Below are 17,149 nucleotides of genomic sequence, written 5' to 3'. Positions count from 1 at the left end.
GCTGATACTGCTGTCGAGACAGAGAGTAGAGAGACACGGAAACTCTGATACAGGGGAGAGAGGGAGTGCTGACGGGAGGGGTCTCGCAGCTCGAGGCACGTGCTCGGGGGTAGACAGACGGCATCGGGGGTAAACTGACGGCACAGAACGGGCACAGAGAGAGAATGTGTGAACAGAAGAGGGTCGTAGAGCAGCTCGAAAGAGAGGGAGGCGGCGGATGTGCGTAGGCGGCGGTAGAGGCGGAACAGGCGGGTGCAGAGGGGATGGGTGCGGGGGCGCCGTCTAGCGGTACGAGCTGAAGTAGTGGTGGTTGGTGAAGCCGCCAAGCTCGATCAAGCTCCAGATGGCGCCGAGGTCGACGTGTGCGAGAGAAGCGTCCGGAATGAACCCTCGCAGCCTTTCCTCGACAAGTCGGCGCCACGGGTGGCGGACGCCGTCCTCGAGGTGCTGCGCCGCCTTGGTCTTCATCACGTCGAAGAGCTGGTTGCTGTTGAGGAGGGCGGCGACCTGGTTGACTGTAGGCGCATACTGGCTGCGGATCCGCTCGTACCACGCGTCCGTCCTCCCGCAGGCCCTGCCAAGCAGGAAGTCGCTCCGATCGACAGTTGCGCAGATGAGGAACGAGAGCTCCAGCAAGAAGAGCGAGGCGCCGAGCTGGTCGTTGCAGAACGCGTGGCAGGGATGGCGGCCTTGCACGAGAGGGAAGTTGTCGAACGGCGGGGCACTGGCGGTGCGGAGCGAGCCGATCTGGGCGCCTGAGCTCCCGACGTGCTTCTTGCCCTCAAAGCCGAGCGCGAGGGTGGCGCCGCGGATGGCCTTGAGGGACAAGAGGTGGAATAGGGCTGTTGAAGATGCGCACGTCAGCTCGTGCGTGACCCTGTCCCCAGGAATTGAACGCACCCGTGTGGTACAAATGCACAACGTCGTTGCGCTCTCCGGGGACGGGCGGGCTCTTATAGCCGGTGAGGTTGCGGAAGGACGCGAGTACGTTGTCTTCGTACGGGATGTAATTGCACTCCTGCGACATAAAGAGCGTCAGTGGTCTTCTTGGGCTACAGAGAGGGCAAGTAGGACGCACAACAGGCACGAAAAGGATGCCGACCTCCTTGCCCGCCCCCTGCAAAGCCCTCCAAACATCGCTTGTCGCAGTCCTCGCCCGCGCAATGTCCCAGTCGCGCCTTGATGGTGGCTCATGGATCACGACCGGGACCCAGAGCTTGTAGTTCTCGAGCTCGTCCGAGAGGTCGCGGTGCAGACGGCCGAGCGGGCCGGGAATGTCGGCGAGCGAAGGAGGTGCGACGGCGGCGAGTGCTGTGGCGAAGGTGCGGGTGTCCTGAATTTCGCCCGAGCGCACGAGCTCGCAGACGTCGCGGACGAGGTCTTTGTCGTAGAGCTCCATGGGGTGGCGTTTGTCCTGGCCAAACCGGAAGCACTCGTCCGGAAGGCGGTAGTCCTGGATCGCGTAGCCCCAGTCGACCACTCCAGCGTCGTCTGCCACGGCGGGGAGCGTGAAGACAGGTTCGACAAGCATGTTGGCAAGCCGGAAAGGTACGGCAGGTGAGGAAGCGGAGACAAGGAGCATGACGGACGCTTTCGGACTTTGCGCGGAACGCGCTGTTGAGCGGCGGTCTCGGGTGAAGTCGGTGCAGGCACTTTGCGAGTGCCTTCTCACAGGTGCCAACGGCACAGAGGAAGGCGTGAACGGAGTATACAGGCAAAGGAGCACTACAGGAAGGTACAGGAAACGGGACAACGAGGGCGAGGACAAGAGGAGGGTATGGTGCATGCAGGGGGTGGTATCCAGAGGCTGGGTATTGTAGCACAGGAAGCTAAAAGGGTACATGACTTTATTGACGTCGCGAAAGCTCCTAGACTGCCGCAAACGGGACGAGAGGAGATTCGGAGTAGTCGAGCTCTGGTGTAGGCGAGCGAAGGGGACGACTGAGCCCTGGCGCAGATTCAACCGGCGCAGGCTGGACCTGGCTGGCTGAAAGCAGCCCGGGCAGATGGGCATGGCGGCCGTAGACTGGCGAGAAAGGTGTTGGCGAGCGGAAGGAGCGGCGCGGACTTTCTGCAGTGCTCGAGTCTCGAGCAACCGCAGAGGCGAATCCAGATTGCGAGGGAGCCGAGAGCTGGAAAGGCAGCTGGTCAGCGCACGGAAAAGAGCCAAAAGCCGGGAGCAGGCAGACGCACAACCATGAAATTGTCCTGCTCGTCCGAGTACGCCTCGTCGAGCTCCTGCACATCCTTGCGCCAGCCGCCAGCTTCTCCTCCTTCTTCTTCTGCGTCATCTTCCCTGCTCCCAATCTCCTCCTCCTCTGGCTCCGCCTCCTGAAACTCCCGGATACCGCCCTTTTCCTCCCTGCCAAACTCGCCCGCGGAAGAACCCTTCTTGCGGCGCCCGCGGACCTTCTTGCTCCGCTTCGGGCGCTTCTGGCGCTCCGGAGCAGAGACACCTTTGCCCTGGTCCGCGCCGACGCGCCCCTCCGCGCGCTCCCCAGTTTCGCCCTTCTCCCCTCCACATTCGCGCACACTGAACGATCGCTTTGGTCCCTTCCCCGCCGGGGCTGGCTTGCGCACCGAACTGATGCGGTGTAGTAAGGGCTCAGTCTTGGAGCCGTGCGGCTGCGGGAGGAGTCCGGGACGAGCAGTGGGGGATGCGGGCTCGTACCGCTTGCCCCGCCTGGATGCGGCAGGACGGGCATGCGATGGGGGCCGTGGTGGTGATGGCAGCGATGGCGACGAGTCGCTTCGTGAACGGGAAGTGCTGTGCGAGGGCCCTGGGCTCGCGGAGGCAGCCGATGGCGCAAACGAGCGGGAAGTCGAGCGCATCGCTTGCGCCTGCGAAGGCGCGGGCGGGCGGTACGATGCCGCGTACTGAAAGCGGGGGTCACCGGAGAAGGTAAGACCCGGTTGCGCAGCGCTGTGAGCGCTTACGGGAGAGCGGGTTGGAGGTGGTGGGAGCGGAGGAGGATAGGTTTGCTGCAGGGAGGGCGGTGTAAGGATCGTGAAGCACCCGATGCTAAGATGGAGTAACTCACCGGGGCATAGTGAGGGAAGGCGGAGTACGGGCTGGAGTGCGCTGGCGGAGGTGGTGGCGAGAGGTGGGGCAGGGGATGAGGCGGCGGTGCCGGAGCGTGCCACGGCGTCGGGACAGGTCGGATGCGGCGAGTGATGGTGTGTTCGATCACTGCAGAGGGTCAGTTTCAGCTCGTCATCCCGGCAAAGCTGCAGAGCGAAAGGATGGGGAGCGGACCTTCTTCGTGCACGAAAGGGCCTCCATCGCTCGTGCCCCACCCGGGCGCGCCCCAGTACTGCTGCCACGCCATATTCCCTCCTGCTCGCTGACTGCGTGCTCGAGAGCTGACTGCGTGCTCGAGAGGCGCCAGCGGATTCGACTCGAGCGAGACGACGCGGAGACCCGCCCTCCGGGTCAACGCAGTGCGGGCAGTCAGGCGCTCCTCTGCGCCCTGCAGCGAGGGCTGCGAGGAGTCTCTGTCCCTTTCTTGCCCGGATCGGGAGCAGAGGTGAGCGGGAGGTGGGAAAGAGGATGAGCGAGGTGCGAGGTGCGATGAGGAGGGCGGCACCGAAACTTCAGGCGGCGGAGCCGGGCCATAATAGCAGCCGACAAAAAGGGTCGCAGGTCTGCAGCCTCGCTCTCTACCGAAACGCAGAACGTTTGGGCGCACGGGAACAGCAAAAAGAGAGGCCGAAGCCTCTTGACCGCAGTGGGGATCGAACCCACGATCTTTGGTTGATTCTGCGCGGGTGCGAAAAGGACCCGTATTGCCGAAGGCCAACGCCGTGCCACTGGGCCATGCGGCCAGTAATATGAGCAATTTCCACAAGTATACTACAGGTCGCAAGCACGCTCGTCGAGGGACCCGATGCGAGACTCGAGAGGAACTCGGCCGCGGGGCTGCTTCCGCGTAGCCCAATTCGCCTTCCACTCTCCTGCATGGCCTAGCCCGCATATTCTTAGTGGCCGGCAGTATCTTCATGGCGAGATCACCGCCCACCGCCACTTGCACGTCCGACCCGGCCCACTACATCCACCACCTCCCTCCGCCCGCTCCACCCGCGGTCACACAAATGTAAACCGACTCTCGCTCGCCGCCTCGCGCCCGACGCCACACATCCTCCTCGCATCACGCTCGCCGACGATACGCTCGAGGCGCAAGAGGTCGAACCGGCTAAAGACGACGTGGGCGCTCAGCTCGCTCGCGTTGACGTCCGCGTCCGGCTCGAGGGCCGCGGGCGCGGAAAAGGGGAACGAGAGGAACTCGGGGTAGTAGGACGGGTGCTGCGGCGGGGCGTAGAACACAACCGTCTTGGCGCCGCGGAGTCGGTACCTGCGCGACGGGAGGACGTCAACTTCACAAACCCACTGAGACAACCTCTCGACGCCCGCGCGCACCTGCGGAAAAAGTGGAAGCGCTCGGTGACGAGGAGAAACTTCTTCTTGCCGGCGAAAAAGGCGCCGCGCGCGCGCGAGACGTCGGGCGTCGGCGTGTATTCCGAGATGGCGGCGAAGGAAAAGTCGCTCCCGAGCGACGAGAGGTGCTTGGTGAGGTAGCGCTTGACGCGGACAAAGTCGAAATACGACGGGACAAAGACGATCGTCTGCGACGACGAGACGGCCGACTTGAGCAGCGTCGGGAGGGTCTGCGGGGGGCGTCGGCGCTCCCGGTCAGCTCCGACCCGACTCGCACACCCGAGAACACACACGCACCTTGGTGGTGAACCACTCGAAGCGGCGGTCGTCCTCCTCGTACGGGTCGCTCGCGTCAAACCGGCTCCACACCTGCCGGACGCCCCTCGGCACCCTGTCGAGCACGCCATCCTCCTCTCCCCTCGGCGCGCCGAGCGCGCGCACGCGCCCGGCGCGGTTGTGGCACTGGCGCGCGAGGACGGCGCGGAGCTCGGGGGCGTCGAACGACGAGAGGAGGATCGACTGGCGCAGGAAGGGGGCGAGGCCGTCGAGGTACCACGGCTTGACGCGCGAGAAATCGATGCCGTGGTCCGTTGCGGGGAGGTGGTTGAGCCGCTCGAGGACAAACTGCGAGGACGGAGTCAGCGGGGAGCCGTGAGAAGGTAGAGAGCGCAGCGCACCTGTACGTGATCCCAGTTCTGCATGAGCATGACGTCCATCTGATCGACGATCAGCACCTCGATGCTCGAGAGAAAGTCCGAGTCGCTGCGGGAGCGAGCAAGCGCAAAGTCAGCCACCGGAGCCCATTCCCGAACCCCAAGCCAGAACGCGCGCACCCGTCCTTCTCGATGCTCGTGCGCAGGCCGAGCGGGCTCGCAACAATGACGTCGGCCTGGTAAAACTCGGCAAACATCTTTGCGCTCTTGCGCGTGAGCTTGACGCCGCACCGGAAGCTGTCGTCAATGTTGCCCGCAAACGTCGCGACGTGGTCGGGCGGGTACTGGTCGGCGTTGGCGACGAGCTTGTCCTCGGCGCCGTCGGGCAGCGAGTACTCGGACACGAAGCGCGGGTAGTTTTCGACGAGTGAGGTCGAGGGCGGGAGGTAGTGCACGAGGTGCTGCACCCACGCGAGGGCCGAGTTGCGGAAGGGCGTGAGGAGGAGGACCTTGGGGCGCGTAAAGGACTGGTCGAGCGTGTCGCGGGGCGGGGCGGCGGCAAACGAGGAAGAAGAGGGGTCGAGCGCCTGCTTGGCGAGGTGCTCGTTGTTCTTGAGGATGCGCGTGCGGGTCCTGCGGGTGCGGGGTGTCAGCTTGCGACGATCTAACCCCGAGCAGAGACACGACGCACTTCAGAACGTGGTTCATGGCGTGCAGCGCCGACGCCTCGCGGATCGCGTCGTGCTCAGCGCTCCCGATCGTGACTCGGGGAAAGAGCACGTCCTGGTAGGTCGACAGGGTGCGGAGCCATGCTGCCTGGGTCGGCGGAACCGAGGCTGCAGGCGGCGATGCGGGTCAGAGCAGGCAGTGCGGATGAAGGAGCGACGGAACGCACTGCGAGAGGACCGACTGCGCAGCTTGTCGAGGAGCTTGGGGTTGTACTGAGGGCAGAGAGTCAGCTCCGTGCCCCACCCCTCCGCAAGAAACACACCACACGCACAAGCTTGAGCGCCTCGTCGAGGTCGGGCACCTTTCCCTCGTCTGCGCCGACGGCCTCGGGGCGCAACACCTGCGCGTCGCCGACCCCGGGCCAGACGGCCTTGCCCTTCTTTGCGCCATCGTGCTCTGCCTCGAGTCCGGCCTTGTCCTTGCCCTTGACGAGGTGCGCCTGTGCGCTCCAGTGCCGCGCGAAAGAGTCCGCGAGCGAGTCGTCCTCGCCGTCGTCGTCACCCTCACCCGCTGCGCCCTCGTCTGCCTGTCCCAGCCCTTGCGCATCGTTCCCCTCCACCTGGGCAGCCCCCTGCGCCCCCTCGTCCGAGTCGAGGAGGTGTGCCGCCTGCTCGAGCTTGTGTGCGAGGCCCTTCCTCGCGCGCTCTGCGGCTGCGGTGGTCGCGGTCGACGTCTTGTGGGCCTTGCGGGCGAGGGCGTGCCAGTCGCGGGTGCGCTTTGGGGCCGAGGGTTTGGCCGACTGGACGTTGAGGAGGGTGAGGAGCTTTGTGGCGGGCGTCTGCCCGGCCATGTCCTTGACCATGGGTGGCGCCGAGGGTAATGAAAGTAAGAGCGCTCAAGCGATCTAGCGGGTGCTCGCAGCTCGCAGGTGAGCGGGGGAGCGGCGAGAGCGAGGGAGCCGCGGTGTAGTCGAGCTCATCAGCGGAGTGCAGCCCAAGTCGACGCGCGATTACCCCGCGTGCAGTCACTCGCACCTGCACGGGGCTAGAGCACGCGAGAGCAGCTCAGACAGGGGCACAGCGCTCTCCCAATGCAGGACTACGCAAAGCTCAAGGTCGCAGAGCTCAAGGTGCGCGGCTGCCCCTCCTCCTCGTCCTCCGCCCCACCTCGCAGCTCATCCCGCCCTCGCGCACTCCTGCAGGAGCTCCTCAAGGACCGCGACCTGCCCATCTCCGGCCTCAAGGCTGACCTCGTCGCCCGCCTCGAGCAAGCGGACGCCGCCGCCGCCGTCCCCGACTCGCTCTCCCACTCGGCAGACGACGCCGCGCCCGCTCCCCAGCAGCTCCAGGACGCCGCACACCCGGCCCAGCCCGACCCACAGCAGCAGCACGCACTCGGCGGGACCGGCGACGCGCCCGCGCCGCTCGACGGCGTCAACCTCGCCGCAAAGCGTCACCTCGAGGACGCCGCCGTCGACGAAGCGGTCAAGCGCATCCGCCGCAACCACGACGTCGCCGCCGCCGTCCCGCCCGCGGGAGAGCGCGACTCGGGCACGGCCGCGGGCGGGCCGGCACAGGTCCGCGAGGCGCCCAGCTTTGCGAGCGCACCCGACCTCGCACCCGTCGTCGAGGCAGAGCGCGGACCCAACGCCCGCGTCATTGCCGAGGGAAAGGTGCCGACCGAGGTGCTCGAAAAAGCGGCGAATGGCGAGCTGGATCAGCCGGCCAAGGAAGAGGACGAGGAGGAGCCGCCAGAGTACCATTTCGAGCCGGAAGAGGTCGACGAGGGCGGGCGGCCAGCAGACCTCTACCTCGACACCGCGGGTCTTCATGCACCGTCTCACAGAAACTCGAGCTGACCCTTGCGCCGCCCGCAGATCAACCGAAGCGCGCTCGACTTCGACTTTGAGCGCCTGTGTTCCGTCACGCTCTCGCACAACCACATCTACGCCTGCCTCGTCGACGGCAAGTACTTCCAGGGGCGCGGCAAGTCGTCTCCGGCGTACGCACACGCGCTCAACGAGGACCACCACGTCTTCATCAACCTCGACACGCAAAAAGTCTACGTCCTCCCCGACGGCTACGAGGTCGACGACGCCTCGCTCGCCGACATCAAGCACCTCTTGCACCCGCAGTTCACGGCCGACACGCTGCGCAAGATCGACCGCACGCTCGCGCCCGCGCTCGACCTCGCGCAGCGCCCATACTACCCGGGCTTTGTCGGCCTCAACAACATGAAGCACAACTCGTTCATGAACGCGTGCCTGCACCTCCTCCTGCACGTCCCGCCGCTCCGCGACTACTTTATCCTGAACGAGCGCGCGGGCGCAGACAACGGCGCCGCGACCGAGCTCGTGCGGCGCTTCGGCATGCTCGCGCGCAAGCTGTGGAACCCGCGCCAGTTCAAGGCCCAGGTCTCGCCGCACGAGCTCCTGCAGGAGGTCGGCAACGCGAGTGGCGGGAGGTTCAAGATCACCGAGCAGGGCGACCCCGTGGAGTTCTTGACCTGGCTCCTCAACCAGCTGCATCGCGACCTGGGCGGGTCGCGCAAGCCGCGCTCGAGTGCGTTTCTCGTCGTTGCCCCGCTGAGCGGCTGTTCCGCTCCCGGTGTGCGGTCAGCTGATGCGGCCTTCCTTCCATGCGCACAGGCATCATCTACTCGGCGTTTCAGGGCGAGGTGCGCGTCGACGACCAGCAGATCATCAAGACGGGCGAGTTTGGCACGATGCCCAAATTCGACCTCGACCGCGGTGCGTGCGCGATCCTGGACCTCCCTTGAGCTGCCTGCTTCGTCGTCGGCTCTCAAAAGATGCGACGTAGTTCGCCTCGCTTACGATTCGACATCTCCACAGACATCAAGTCGACCAAGACGCCTTTCCTCCTCCTCGCGCTCGACCTCCCTCCTCCACCCCTCTTCCAGGACGCCGTCGAGTCCAACATCGCCCCTCAGGCGCCGCTCTCGCAGATTCTCGCCAAGTACGACGGGACGACGACGCGCGAAGACGCGCAGCAGGGCGTCCTCCGGCGGTGGAAGATCACGCGCCTCCCGCCGTTCCTCATCGTCTACTACAAGCGCTTCACCGCGAACCGCTTCCTCGAGGAGAAGAACCCGACCATCGTCAACTTCCCGCTGCGCGGCGTCGACATGAGCGAATGTGCGTCTCTCACCTCCCGCGACTTTTGTCCCGTTTTCGCTTGCACCGCACAGCGCGACTGACATAGAATGGAGTGCTCTTGCACAGACGTCGACCCCTCGCAGCCGCTGTCGACCTACTACGACCTGACGGCCAACCTGACGCACACGTCTCTCGCGGGCACGGCGCACGCCGAGTCGCAGTGGCGCACGCACGTGCACCTGCGCGCGCCGCGCGACGAGCACGGGAACCTCGTCGGCGGGGTCAAGGACGAGGACGAAAAGTGGTTCGAAGTGCAGGACTTGCGCGTGGAGGAGATCGAGAGGGAGATGGTCGCGCTCGGCGAGACGTATGTCCAGGTGCGTGCGGGTCTCTCTTCTTTGGGAGCCGCGATACTTCGGTCCGCGACACGTCTTTCGGAGCGGTCCATCGCGCTCAACCGCCGGAGTCGCGTTTGCTGACCCATCTCGTCGTCCCGCCGCCCTTCTCGTCGTCCTCGCCCATTCTTTCCCCGCTCCTCTCCTCTCGCAATCTCCTCTTCCGCAGATCTGGGAACGTCGCACCCCGACGGGCACCTGGGATCTCCCCGTCGAGACGCCCAAGCCGCGCGCGCCTAAAACCGACGCAAAGCCGAAACCGCCCGCAGCAGCAGCAGCCGCAGCAGCAGGAGGGGCGAACGGGAAGAAGCCGTAGAACTGACGATAGGGCCACGCACAACGTAGCATGCACGCACAAGCACCGCGTTGTTAGCCTCTCCATTGTGCTGAATGCACTGCCGGTCAGACCCTGTCCCTGCGCTGACGTTCAGACACGGTCGCCGTCCCGAAAATGTGCCTCGCTGGCATCTCTCTCCTTCCGTGCACCGAAGAGACGCAGAAGACGTTCAGAGCAGTAGACACGAGATACGGACGAGGAACGAATGGGAACGCAGGGGAGCAGAACACCGAAGAGGGCGACGAGAACGAGAAGAAGGGGAAGAGCGCGCGCCAGTGCGCTAGAAGGGCCGATTGCGAGCGACGGGCACGAAGGCAGACGAGGTCGACTTGGCGAGAGAGGCCTGCGAGGGACCGGCCGCCAGGTGATGCGGGAGGGTCGTCTTGTAGTGGCCGAGATTGCGTTCCGAGTAGATGGTCCAATAGGCCTGCAAGATGAATGTGAGCATCTTCAGCGAGTCGTCTTGTTGAGAAAGGCAGCTCAAAGCCGCACGTTCCACAGAGGCAGAGCGCGCTGGAAAGCCAGCCGGAGCCAAGTGGCACGCTCACGTCTGTGAGCCCGCCCCTTGCGACCAACCTTTGCCATCTCCGCCTCGGCGGCGCGTTCTGCCAGAGCATCGGAATGCCCGCCACTCAGGATGGACTCAACGCGTGCGCCGTCGCTCGGGAGCCAGGGCAGCGCGCCCTGGCGGTATTTGAAAGCGCGAGCGAACTCCTCAAGGCCAGCCCTGGTGACGGCGGCATCGTCGAAACGCTCCAGCGTATCGGACGACGCATTCTTGAGCTCCTCGTTCTCCTCCATGAAGATACACAGGCCGCGCAGGTTGTAAACGAGGCTGTCGGAAGGGTTAGAGCACCAATCCGGCCCTTGCGCAGTGTGGCACAGATCGTGGAGGATGCTGAGGAACGAGACGAGCCAGGACGTCGTGCTCAAGCTGATGTGGCTACCTGCCGTCGACTCGTACGTGCGCACGAAGTATTCCGCGGGACCTTGGCCTACAGCGAGGGCGCAGAAATGAGGCACAAGCCTGTAAGGCTGCAGGCTTCATGCAAGGCCGGTCAGTGCCAAAGCGGTACGCGAGGGCCTGAGTTCTTTCCTCGACTCACAAGAGTTTGTACTCTTCAGATTGCCGTGCCCAAGCAGCGTCGGCTCTTTCCTGGTTTCGGGCGTAGGTGTAGACTACCACAAAGGGCTGTAGACCGATGTGCGGCATTTCCAGGTCAGTCGCCGCACAATAAAGGGGAGACGAGCCGAGAAGGCACTTGCCTGATCGCTGACTGGGTACGGTTCATGGAGTTCTGCGCCGGCCTCGAGGCGACAGACTCTCCTGACAATCGCAAGATGCACGGCCCCTGCAGCAAGCTCCAGTCAGCGCGTAGTCGGCGAGCACATTGGCGAAAAACGCACAGTTGTACCTGGACCCTGGTCCCCAGGTCAGGTTGGTCATGGAGCGGCCATGTTCTGATTGTACAGCCTCGGCAGCGTGGTACAGATCAGACATAGGCAGTTCTTCATCGGGAGGCATGGCGGTACACGAGGCAAATGTGCAAGCAAAGGTGGAACGAGGAAGAAAGAGGATTCTTACAGAGGCTAGCGGAGCGCGCGTTGCCAGGAGAGCCAGAGGAGCGCACGACTTCCGTAAGCATCGCGGACTTGCCGCGCAACAGGAGTGGGACTTCGGACCGGACGCTCGGAGACGAACGCAAGACAGCCCCGAGAGGAGAGGAACGTGGCCGGCGCAGTGCATTGGACGATGCTGACGGGCGCCCAGCAAGTGCTCGTGTGACTCGCAATGCGTGCACACGGCCAAGAGCGCTGAAGTCACGGTCAGGGTCCGAAGGAAACGTCGGACGGAAGCGATGAGACGGTTGAGGGTCGTCGCTCCTGACCGCTTAGCTAAGCCGAGCTGCGCAGATTCTGTGCTGGCACAATGGACACACAGCAACCCGCCACAGCTCGCGCAGGAGCTTTCACCGACTCGGACGCCGCGCTGTCGCCCCACTTCGTCCTCTCGACGCACTTCCCCTCGTCGCCGCTCCTTCCGCGCCTCGAAGCGCACGCCGACGCGCTCCTCGCGCACCGCGTCCGGCGCGAGACGCGCAAGCAGCTCGGGCAGCTGCAGGGCGAGCTGAGAGACGCGTATGCCGCGAGGGCGTGGCAGGTCAAGGCCGACTGGATGGCGCGGGTTGTGCCTGAGGAGCACCAGAGCGACGAGGCGAGTGCAGCGCACTCGGTGCAAGACTCGGAAGCGGACGACGAGACGGGCAGCAGCGAGGGTCCGGCGCCGCTTCAGCCCACTATCCTCTCGGACGCCGACGGCGCCGCAGAGATGGCCAGGCGCGTCGACGGAAAGGTCGAGGAGGCTCTCGCAGAGCAGACGAAGGAGGCACAGGCGCGGATAGAGGCATCCGTGCGACGTTCGGAGGAGATGGAGCTGGTGCTGTGGCTTGGGCAGGAGGTGCGCTCCCCAACCTTACGGGTTCGCTTCCAGAGTTTCTCACCTTCCAATCGGACAGGTCCTCGACGCGTACTCGGCGGCGGCGGAGGACGACGAGCAGGCGGCGCGCATGACGCTCGACCGGCTCGAGGATGCGTGCTTTGAGGCGGGCGTATCCGTGCCCGCATCGTTCTGAACCCGCTGGAAAGAGCGCAGGATACACGGCTTCAAGGCAACATAGACACTGCCGGTTCGCGCTTGAAAGGTTTTCAGCTTCGGAGAGCACTCACTCTCGTCAATCTCTTCAGCGCGGAAGCATCTGGCGAAGCGGCTCGCTATCAATTCCAGCACGCGCGCCTAGTCGTACCCACGCCCACTACGCTGCTTCTCGCGCTTCTTCTTGTAGTGCTTCTTCCCGTCCGCGTCCTTGGCGTCCTTCTTCCCGCGCGTGCCGAGGATGACGGCCGCGCCCGTCCCGCTCCCAAAGAAGCTCGAGTCGAGCGCGCTCGCCTTGGCCGTCTGCCGCCCGCTCCCGCCCGCCGGCGCCGACCCGGCGACGCCCGCAGCGACGGCCGCGGGCGAGTGCACGTAGTAGTCCGAGTCCTTGCCGACGCGCGTCGTCGGCGCCATCTTGCGCTTGAGCCGGTTCTGCGCGCGCAGCAGCTCGAGGTCGCGCGTCTCGGCGTTGAAGTCGTCGGCAGAGATTGTCGGCGGCGGGTGGCAGTAGAGCAGCTTGCCGTTGACGTAGTCCTTGAGGACGAGGCGCGACGCGCGCGAGTGGTCCGGATTGCCCTGCCCGCCAGTGAAGAAACCGCGACCGACTGCGAGGGTGACAGGACGTTAGCTCACGAGCGCAAGGGCAAGAAACAGAGAGACAGAGCATACTGCAGAAGGTGGTGAGGAATTCTGCCGCCGTCAACTGCCCCGTTCCGCCCTCGTTCTCCGGGAGGATGTCAATCCGCAGACCGTACGTGCCCTCGAGGACCTCCTTCGGGATGCGGCGGGTGAGCAGCTCGACCGGTCCAGTGAACTCGCGCAGCTGGTCGATCGGCAGGACGCCATTGCACACGAGCTCGGCCTTGGTCGACGCGAACTGGGGGAAGACGAGACCGGGGCAGTCGCACAGGAGGACGTCGGGCGAGAGGCGGATCGTCTGGAAGTGCTTGGTCTTGCCCGGCGTCGACGAGACCGACACCTTCTTCTCGCCGATGAGCGCGTTGATCGTCGACGACTTGCCCACGTTTGGGTAGCCGACGAGACCGACGACGAGCTTTTCGTTGCCGTGTCCTGCTGCGAGCGAGACTGCGAAGCGCGGAGCACACGGTCAGTCCCGCTTCACCGTGCAGCGCAAGCCGCAGAGCGGCAAAAGGCAGCACGCACCTTCCGGTGCATGGCTCAAGAACAGATCCTCCAGCTCGAGCACGCTCAGAATCCTCGTCCGCGGGTCCTCGTTCGACCCGGGCAGCGAGATGCCGGCACCACGGCGGATCTTGCCCGCCCCGCCGCTCTCCTCCTCGTCGCTCTCCTCGTCGCTCTCCTCGTCGCGCCCGACGACTCGGGGCCTCGCCGCCGCCGCCGCCGCCGGTGTCGCGGTCGAAGCGCCCTTCTTCTCCAGCCCGCGCAGCTTGTTGCCCGACTTGGGGATCTTCATCCCCGGCACGAGACCGTCGTCCGAGTCCTCCTCCGAGTCCTCGTCCTCCTCGTCGGCGAGACGAAGCGCCTCGAGCTCTTCGAGGCGTGCGCGCTCTTCTTGCAGGGCGATGCCGTTCGCGGCCGAAAAGAAGGCGTACTGGATGTTGTTTGACTCGAAGTAGTCGGCCCAGCCAGCGCTGCATGAGCCCTTCAGTCAGCACACATTCCGACTGAACCGGCATTGTCCGAGAACGCACCGCTGACGCTGCGTCAACAAGTCGGCCTTGTTGATGAGCAGGAGGTTCTTGCGCTTGGGCGTGCTCCCACCTTCGCCCTGCTCGCCCTTGGCCTCGAGCACATTGAGCTCGAGGACGTACTTCTCGAGGTCCTCGGAGCGGAACGTGAGCGGGTTGCGCGCGTCGACGATCTGCACAATGAGGTCGGACCTCTCGAGCGTGCGCCACAGTTGGCGCCACACCTCGAGGTTGCGCTCGAAGGGCGTGAGAAGCAGCGCTTGGTTGTCTTGGAGGCTGAGCGTTCACGTTCACTGGTCAGCTCAGACAGAATATGCGCGACAGGAGGGCAGGGTAACGCACTCGGCCAGCCCGCGGCGCCACTCGAGGAACGCGTCTCGCTCCTGCCTCTCGAGCTCGACGACCGTCATCTGCCTCGTCCAGGGCGGGCGACGGGGCACCTGCAGGCGCTCGCGGTTCTCGCGCTGCTTGGACCGCAGCTCGGCCTCCTGCTGCGGCGTGAGGAGGTACGGGTTGTGCGAGGCGGCGGGGTTCAGGTTCGGGTCCGAGATGACGACCTTGATGTTTTGGCGCTCTGTGGACGGACGTCGTGTCAGCTTGACCTTCTGGAGAGCTAGCGCAGCCGGGGAGCGCACCAGCCGAGAAGTCGGTGTCTGCGAGCTGTGCGGTGTTGAGAAACTCGTCGAGGTCATTCTCCTGCGTGACGGACGACAAGCCCGACTCGATGGTAGACGTGTTCTGCAGGTACAGGCGGATCGTCAGCGTCTCTGTCAGGGCGTGCAGCGAAGACGCGAGAGGGAGCGGACGAGGGTCGGGTCTGCGGCATCGCGAGCTGCGCGGGCCTTGCGGTTGATGATGGCGCGCCCGAGGCCCGACTTGTCGACTTTGCGCTTCTGCGCGCCGTTCTTGCGCTCTGGTCGCCCGTTCGGCACTGTCGCGCGACGGAGAGATGAAGATGAGGTGAGCTTGCAGCCGAGAGAGCGACGGGACGGGACGACTTGCTGCTGGTTCCAGAGGCTCTGTAAGGTCGGCGTGTATGCTCCTGGCGTGACCTCGACTTGCTCGGAGCAGGAGGAGCGCAGGGATGCCGGCAAAGAAAGCGCGGCGGACTCTGGTCAGCTCGGCTTGCTTCCGTTCCGCGCACTCGCTGCAGCTCCTGAGCAGATCCAGAGAGCTCGAGAGCTCTGTACTAGGCCCTACGAGACGATCCAGCTGTCCCTGCTTCTGCTCGTCGTGCGTCTCCTCCGTCTCTCCGCTCAGATCGCAAGACGGACGATGGCAATTTCTCCTTCTTTGCAGTGCTGGAGGGCCGCCTGCTGAAGCTCAGTGCTGTCATCTGCTGCTCCCAGCTCGTAGCGCAATGGCTCGCCGACGGAAAGCCGCGGCGTCGCAGCGCCGACTCCCTCCAGAGCTCATCACGGCCATCCTCAAGCACCTCTTGCCGTTCGACGTCGAGGATGGCGACGACATGAACCTGTCGCGGTACTCGTTGAGGATGTGCTGCCTCGTCTCGCGCCAGTTCCGCGACTGCGCCCAGCCTCTCCTCTTCGACTCGATCAAGATCGAGTACCCGGAAAAGGTGCACGAGTTTTGCGAGCTCCACAAGCGACGCCGGCGCACAAAGGGCGGCAAGGTCGGACGCGGACTCGGCAAGTACTGCCGCACCCGGGCGATCGGGACCTTCGACAACGAGTTCAATGATCTCGACGAGGTCCGCCTTGCATTCGAAGAGTGCCCGAACGTGGTGGATCTGCGCTTTCAGAGCATCAAGCACCCGAACGAGATCGTGCCGGTCACGATGTTTGCCGAGTGTACCAGTGCGTTCCATGCTACCTCCGCCGTGATGCGAAACTGAGGGATCCGCCTGCAGAGATTCGCCGTCTCACCCTGCCCGACATGGTACTCTCGTGCTCCTGGCCAAAATCGATACCCATCACTTTTCCGCTCCTGGCCGAGCTCTCCCTCATGAAACTCGCTGTCGCGCCCGACGAGCTCGCCAACTTGTTGCAACCCTCGTGCCTTCCCGCCCTTCGCTGCCTCTTCATCGCTCAGACCAAAGATCGCAAGGGCGACAAGTACTTCCCGAATCTCAGCCCGCGGTTCCTGCGCCAGTGGACGTCCTTCAAGTCCAGCTGTGAGACATGCCCCTCGTGCCGGTCCACATGCGCTCTCATTTCTGCACTCCCGTCCCAGCTGCTCACGACCAGTCTTCTGCAGGACTGGATCACTCGTCAGACGCACACGCCCGTTCTCGTCGAAGTCAATCTCACGCTTGCAACCAACGCCAGCCTCCCGCGGATCCGACACCTCCTCTACTCCGAACTGCGCGTCGACGACCCGAACTTTGCGCACAACTACCACCACATGGTCGAGACGGTCCTCGCCCTCGAGCAACTCGCCTCTTCGCCTGCGCGCACGCGCAACTCGCCCCTCACGCTCTACCTCCCGCACGACCTCGACCCGTCGCTCCACGCGTACGACGGCGCGCACTACCGCGAGCTGCGGCAGGCGCGCAACAAGCTCCTCCGGACGTGCCAGCGCGCCGGCGAGTCGCTCGTGCGCGTCGTGTGGCGCGACGAGAGGGACCTGTCGGGCGCGTTGATGTGCTACCCGCGTGCGTCGCAGCGCGCGTGGAGAGACAAGGACATCATGCGCGCGGAGCTGGCGCGGGTCGCCGAGGGGCAGCGCGCGAGGGGCGAGACGGTCGACGAGCCGGAGGAGAGCAGCGACAACGAGCTTGACGGCGGCGCAGCGAGCGGGTCGGACTGGTCGCGCTCTGACGGAGAGGCCGCCGCCGGCGACGACGGCTCGGAGGAGGAGGGGGCTGATGTGGCTTCGACTGGCGCCGAATCGACCGAGGCGCCCGAGGCGGACGAGACGCCTTTCGAACGGCCTCGCGCGTCGCAGACGACTCAGCCGCAAGCGGCGTCTTCGGCGTTCAATCGTCCGCTGGCGGACCTGCTTTTCGATGCTTCCCAGAGCGGAGGAGGGTTCACGAACTACGGCGACGGCACATTCACCTGGACCATGCCAAGACGGGGCCTGCGAGCCCAGGATTTCTACGAGGTGGACTGAGAGAGCATGTGTCCTTTGCAGTCCAAGTACCGGCAATGTTACGAAACCGTTCACGCGACAAGCTACGAGAGATCTGATCGAGAGGTCTTCAGGCTTCGCTTGTCTTCAGTCTGTCCAGAAAGCCTCTCAAGTTGTCAAGCTCGGCAT

General features: G+C 64.8%; 8 protein-coding genes across 8 annotated transcripts; 3 read left to right on the top strand and 5 right to left on the bottom strand.

Moving 5' to 3' along the window:
* Positions 1-282: 282 nt before the first annotated feature.
* On the bottom strand, positions 283-1,531 carry JCM10292_002152 (uncharacterized protein; the record flags this gene model as incomplete). Its single annotated transcript, XM_076645573.1, has 3 exons — positions 283-842; positions 901-1,018; positions 1,079-1,531. 3 exons carry the CDS (start codon positions 1,529-1,531, stop codon positions 283-285), a joined length of 1,131 nt encoding a protein of 376 aa, XP_076509100.1.
* Positions 1,532-2,148: 617 nt separating this feature from the next.
* JCM10292_002151 (uncharacterized protein) lies at positions 2,149-3,329 on the bottom strand (the record flags this gene model as incomplete). The annotated part of the gene is made up of 3 exons (XM_076645572.1): positions 2,149-2,877; positions 3,042-3,190; positions 3,257-3,329. 3 exons carry the CDS (start codon positions 3,327-3,329, stop codon positions 2,149-2,151), a joined length of 951 nt encoding a protein of 316 aa, XP_076509099.1.
* A 755-nt stretch (positions 3,330-4,084) lies between these two features.
* UTP25 (rRNA-binding ribosome biosynthesis protein UTP25) lies at positions 4,085-6,619 on the bottom strand (the record flags this gene model as incomplete). Its single annotated transcript, XM_076645571.1, has 8 exons — positions 4,085-4,352; positions 4,418-4,665; positions 4,733-5,059; positions 5,113-5,197; positions 5,269-5,721; positions 5,780-5,924; positions 5,984-6,029; positions 6,089-6,619. 8 exons carry the CDS (start codon positions 6,617-6,619, stop codon positions 4,085-4,087), a joined length of 2,103 nt encoding a protein of 700 aa, XP_076509098.1.
* A 228-nt stretch (positions 6,620-6,847) lies between these two features.
* SAD1 (mRNA splicing protein SAD1) lies at positions 6,848-9,583 on the top strand (the record flags this gene model as incomplete). The annotated part of the gene is made up of 7 exons (XM_076645570.1): positions 6,848-6,886; positions 6,959-7,576; positions 7,634-8,318; positions 8,405-8,506; positions 8,609-8,911; positions 8,999-9,249; positions 9,437-9,583. The coding sequence occupies 7 exons, from the start codon at positions 6,848-6,850 to the stop codon at positions 9,581-9,583; spliced, it is 2,145 nt and encodes a 714-aa protein (XP_076509097.1).
* A 301-nt stretch (positions 9,584-9,884) lies between these two features.
* Positions 9,885-11,129, bottom strand: JCM10292_002148 (uncharacterized protein; the record flags this gene model as incomplete). The annotated part of the gene is made up of 3 exons (XM_076645569.1): positions 9,885-10,031; positions 10,181-10,599; positions 11,012-11,129. The coding sequence occupies 3 exons, from the start codon at positions 11,127-11,129 to the stop codon at positions 9,885-9,887; spliced, it is 684 nt and encodes a 227-aa protein (XP_076509096.1).
* Positions 11,130-11,534: 405 nt separating this feature from the next.
* Positions 11,535-12,237, top strand: JCM10292_002147 (uncharacterized protein; the record flags this gene model as incomplete). Its single annotated transcript, XM_076645568.1, has 2 exons — positions 11,535-12,062; positions 12,121-12,237. The coding sequence occupies 2 exons, from the start codon at positions 11,535-11,537 to the stop codon at positions 12,235-12,237; spliced, it is 645 nt and encodes a 214-aa protein (XP_076509095.1).
* A 161-nt stretch (positions 12,238-12,398) lies between these two features.
* Positions 12,399-15,397, bottom strand: LSG1 (ribosome biogenesis GTPase LSG1; the record flags this gene model as incomplete). The annotated part of the gene is made up of 8 exons (XM_076645567.1): positions 12,399-12,862; positions 12,927-13,343; positions 13,422-13,870; positions 13,931-14,203; positions 14,270-14,501; positions 14,563-14,665; positions 14,734-14,944; positions 15,363-15,397. 8 exons carry the CDS (start codon positions 15,395-15,397, stop codon positions 12,399-12,401), a joined length of 2,184 nt encoding a protein of 727 aa, XP_076509094.1.
* A 25-nt stretch (positions 15,398-15,422) lies between these two features.
* On the top strand, positions 15,423-17,002 carry JCM10292_002145 (uncharacterized protein; the record flags this gene model as incomplete). The annotated part of the gene is made up of 2 exons (XM_076645566.1): positions 15,423-15,744; positions 15,798-17,002. The coding sequence occupies 2 exons, from the start codon at positions 15,423-15,425 to the stop codon at positions 17,000-17,002; spliced, it is 1,527 nt and encodes a 508-aa protein (XP_076509093.1).
* Positions 17,003-17,149: the final 147 nt, after the last annotated feature.

This window comes from Rhodotorula paludigena (assembly GCF_050403205.1).
Source record: "Rhodotorula paludigena JCM10292 DNA, Rt_paludigena_JCM10292v1_ctg1, whole genome shotgun sequence".
NCBI classification, from domain to species: domain Eukaryota; kingdom Fungi; phylum Basidiomycota; class Microbotryomycetes; order Sporidiobolales; family Sporidiobolaceae; genus Rhodotorula; species Rhodotorula paludigena.
The sequence above is the reverse complement of the archived record's forward strand: the minus strand, read 5'-3'. Positions and strand labels throughout refer to the sequence as shown.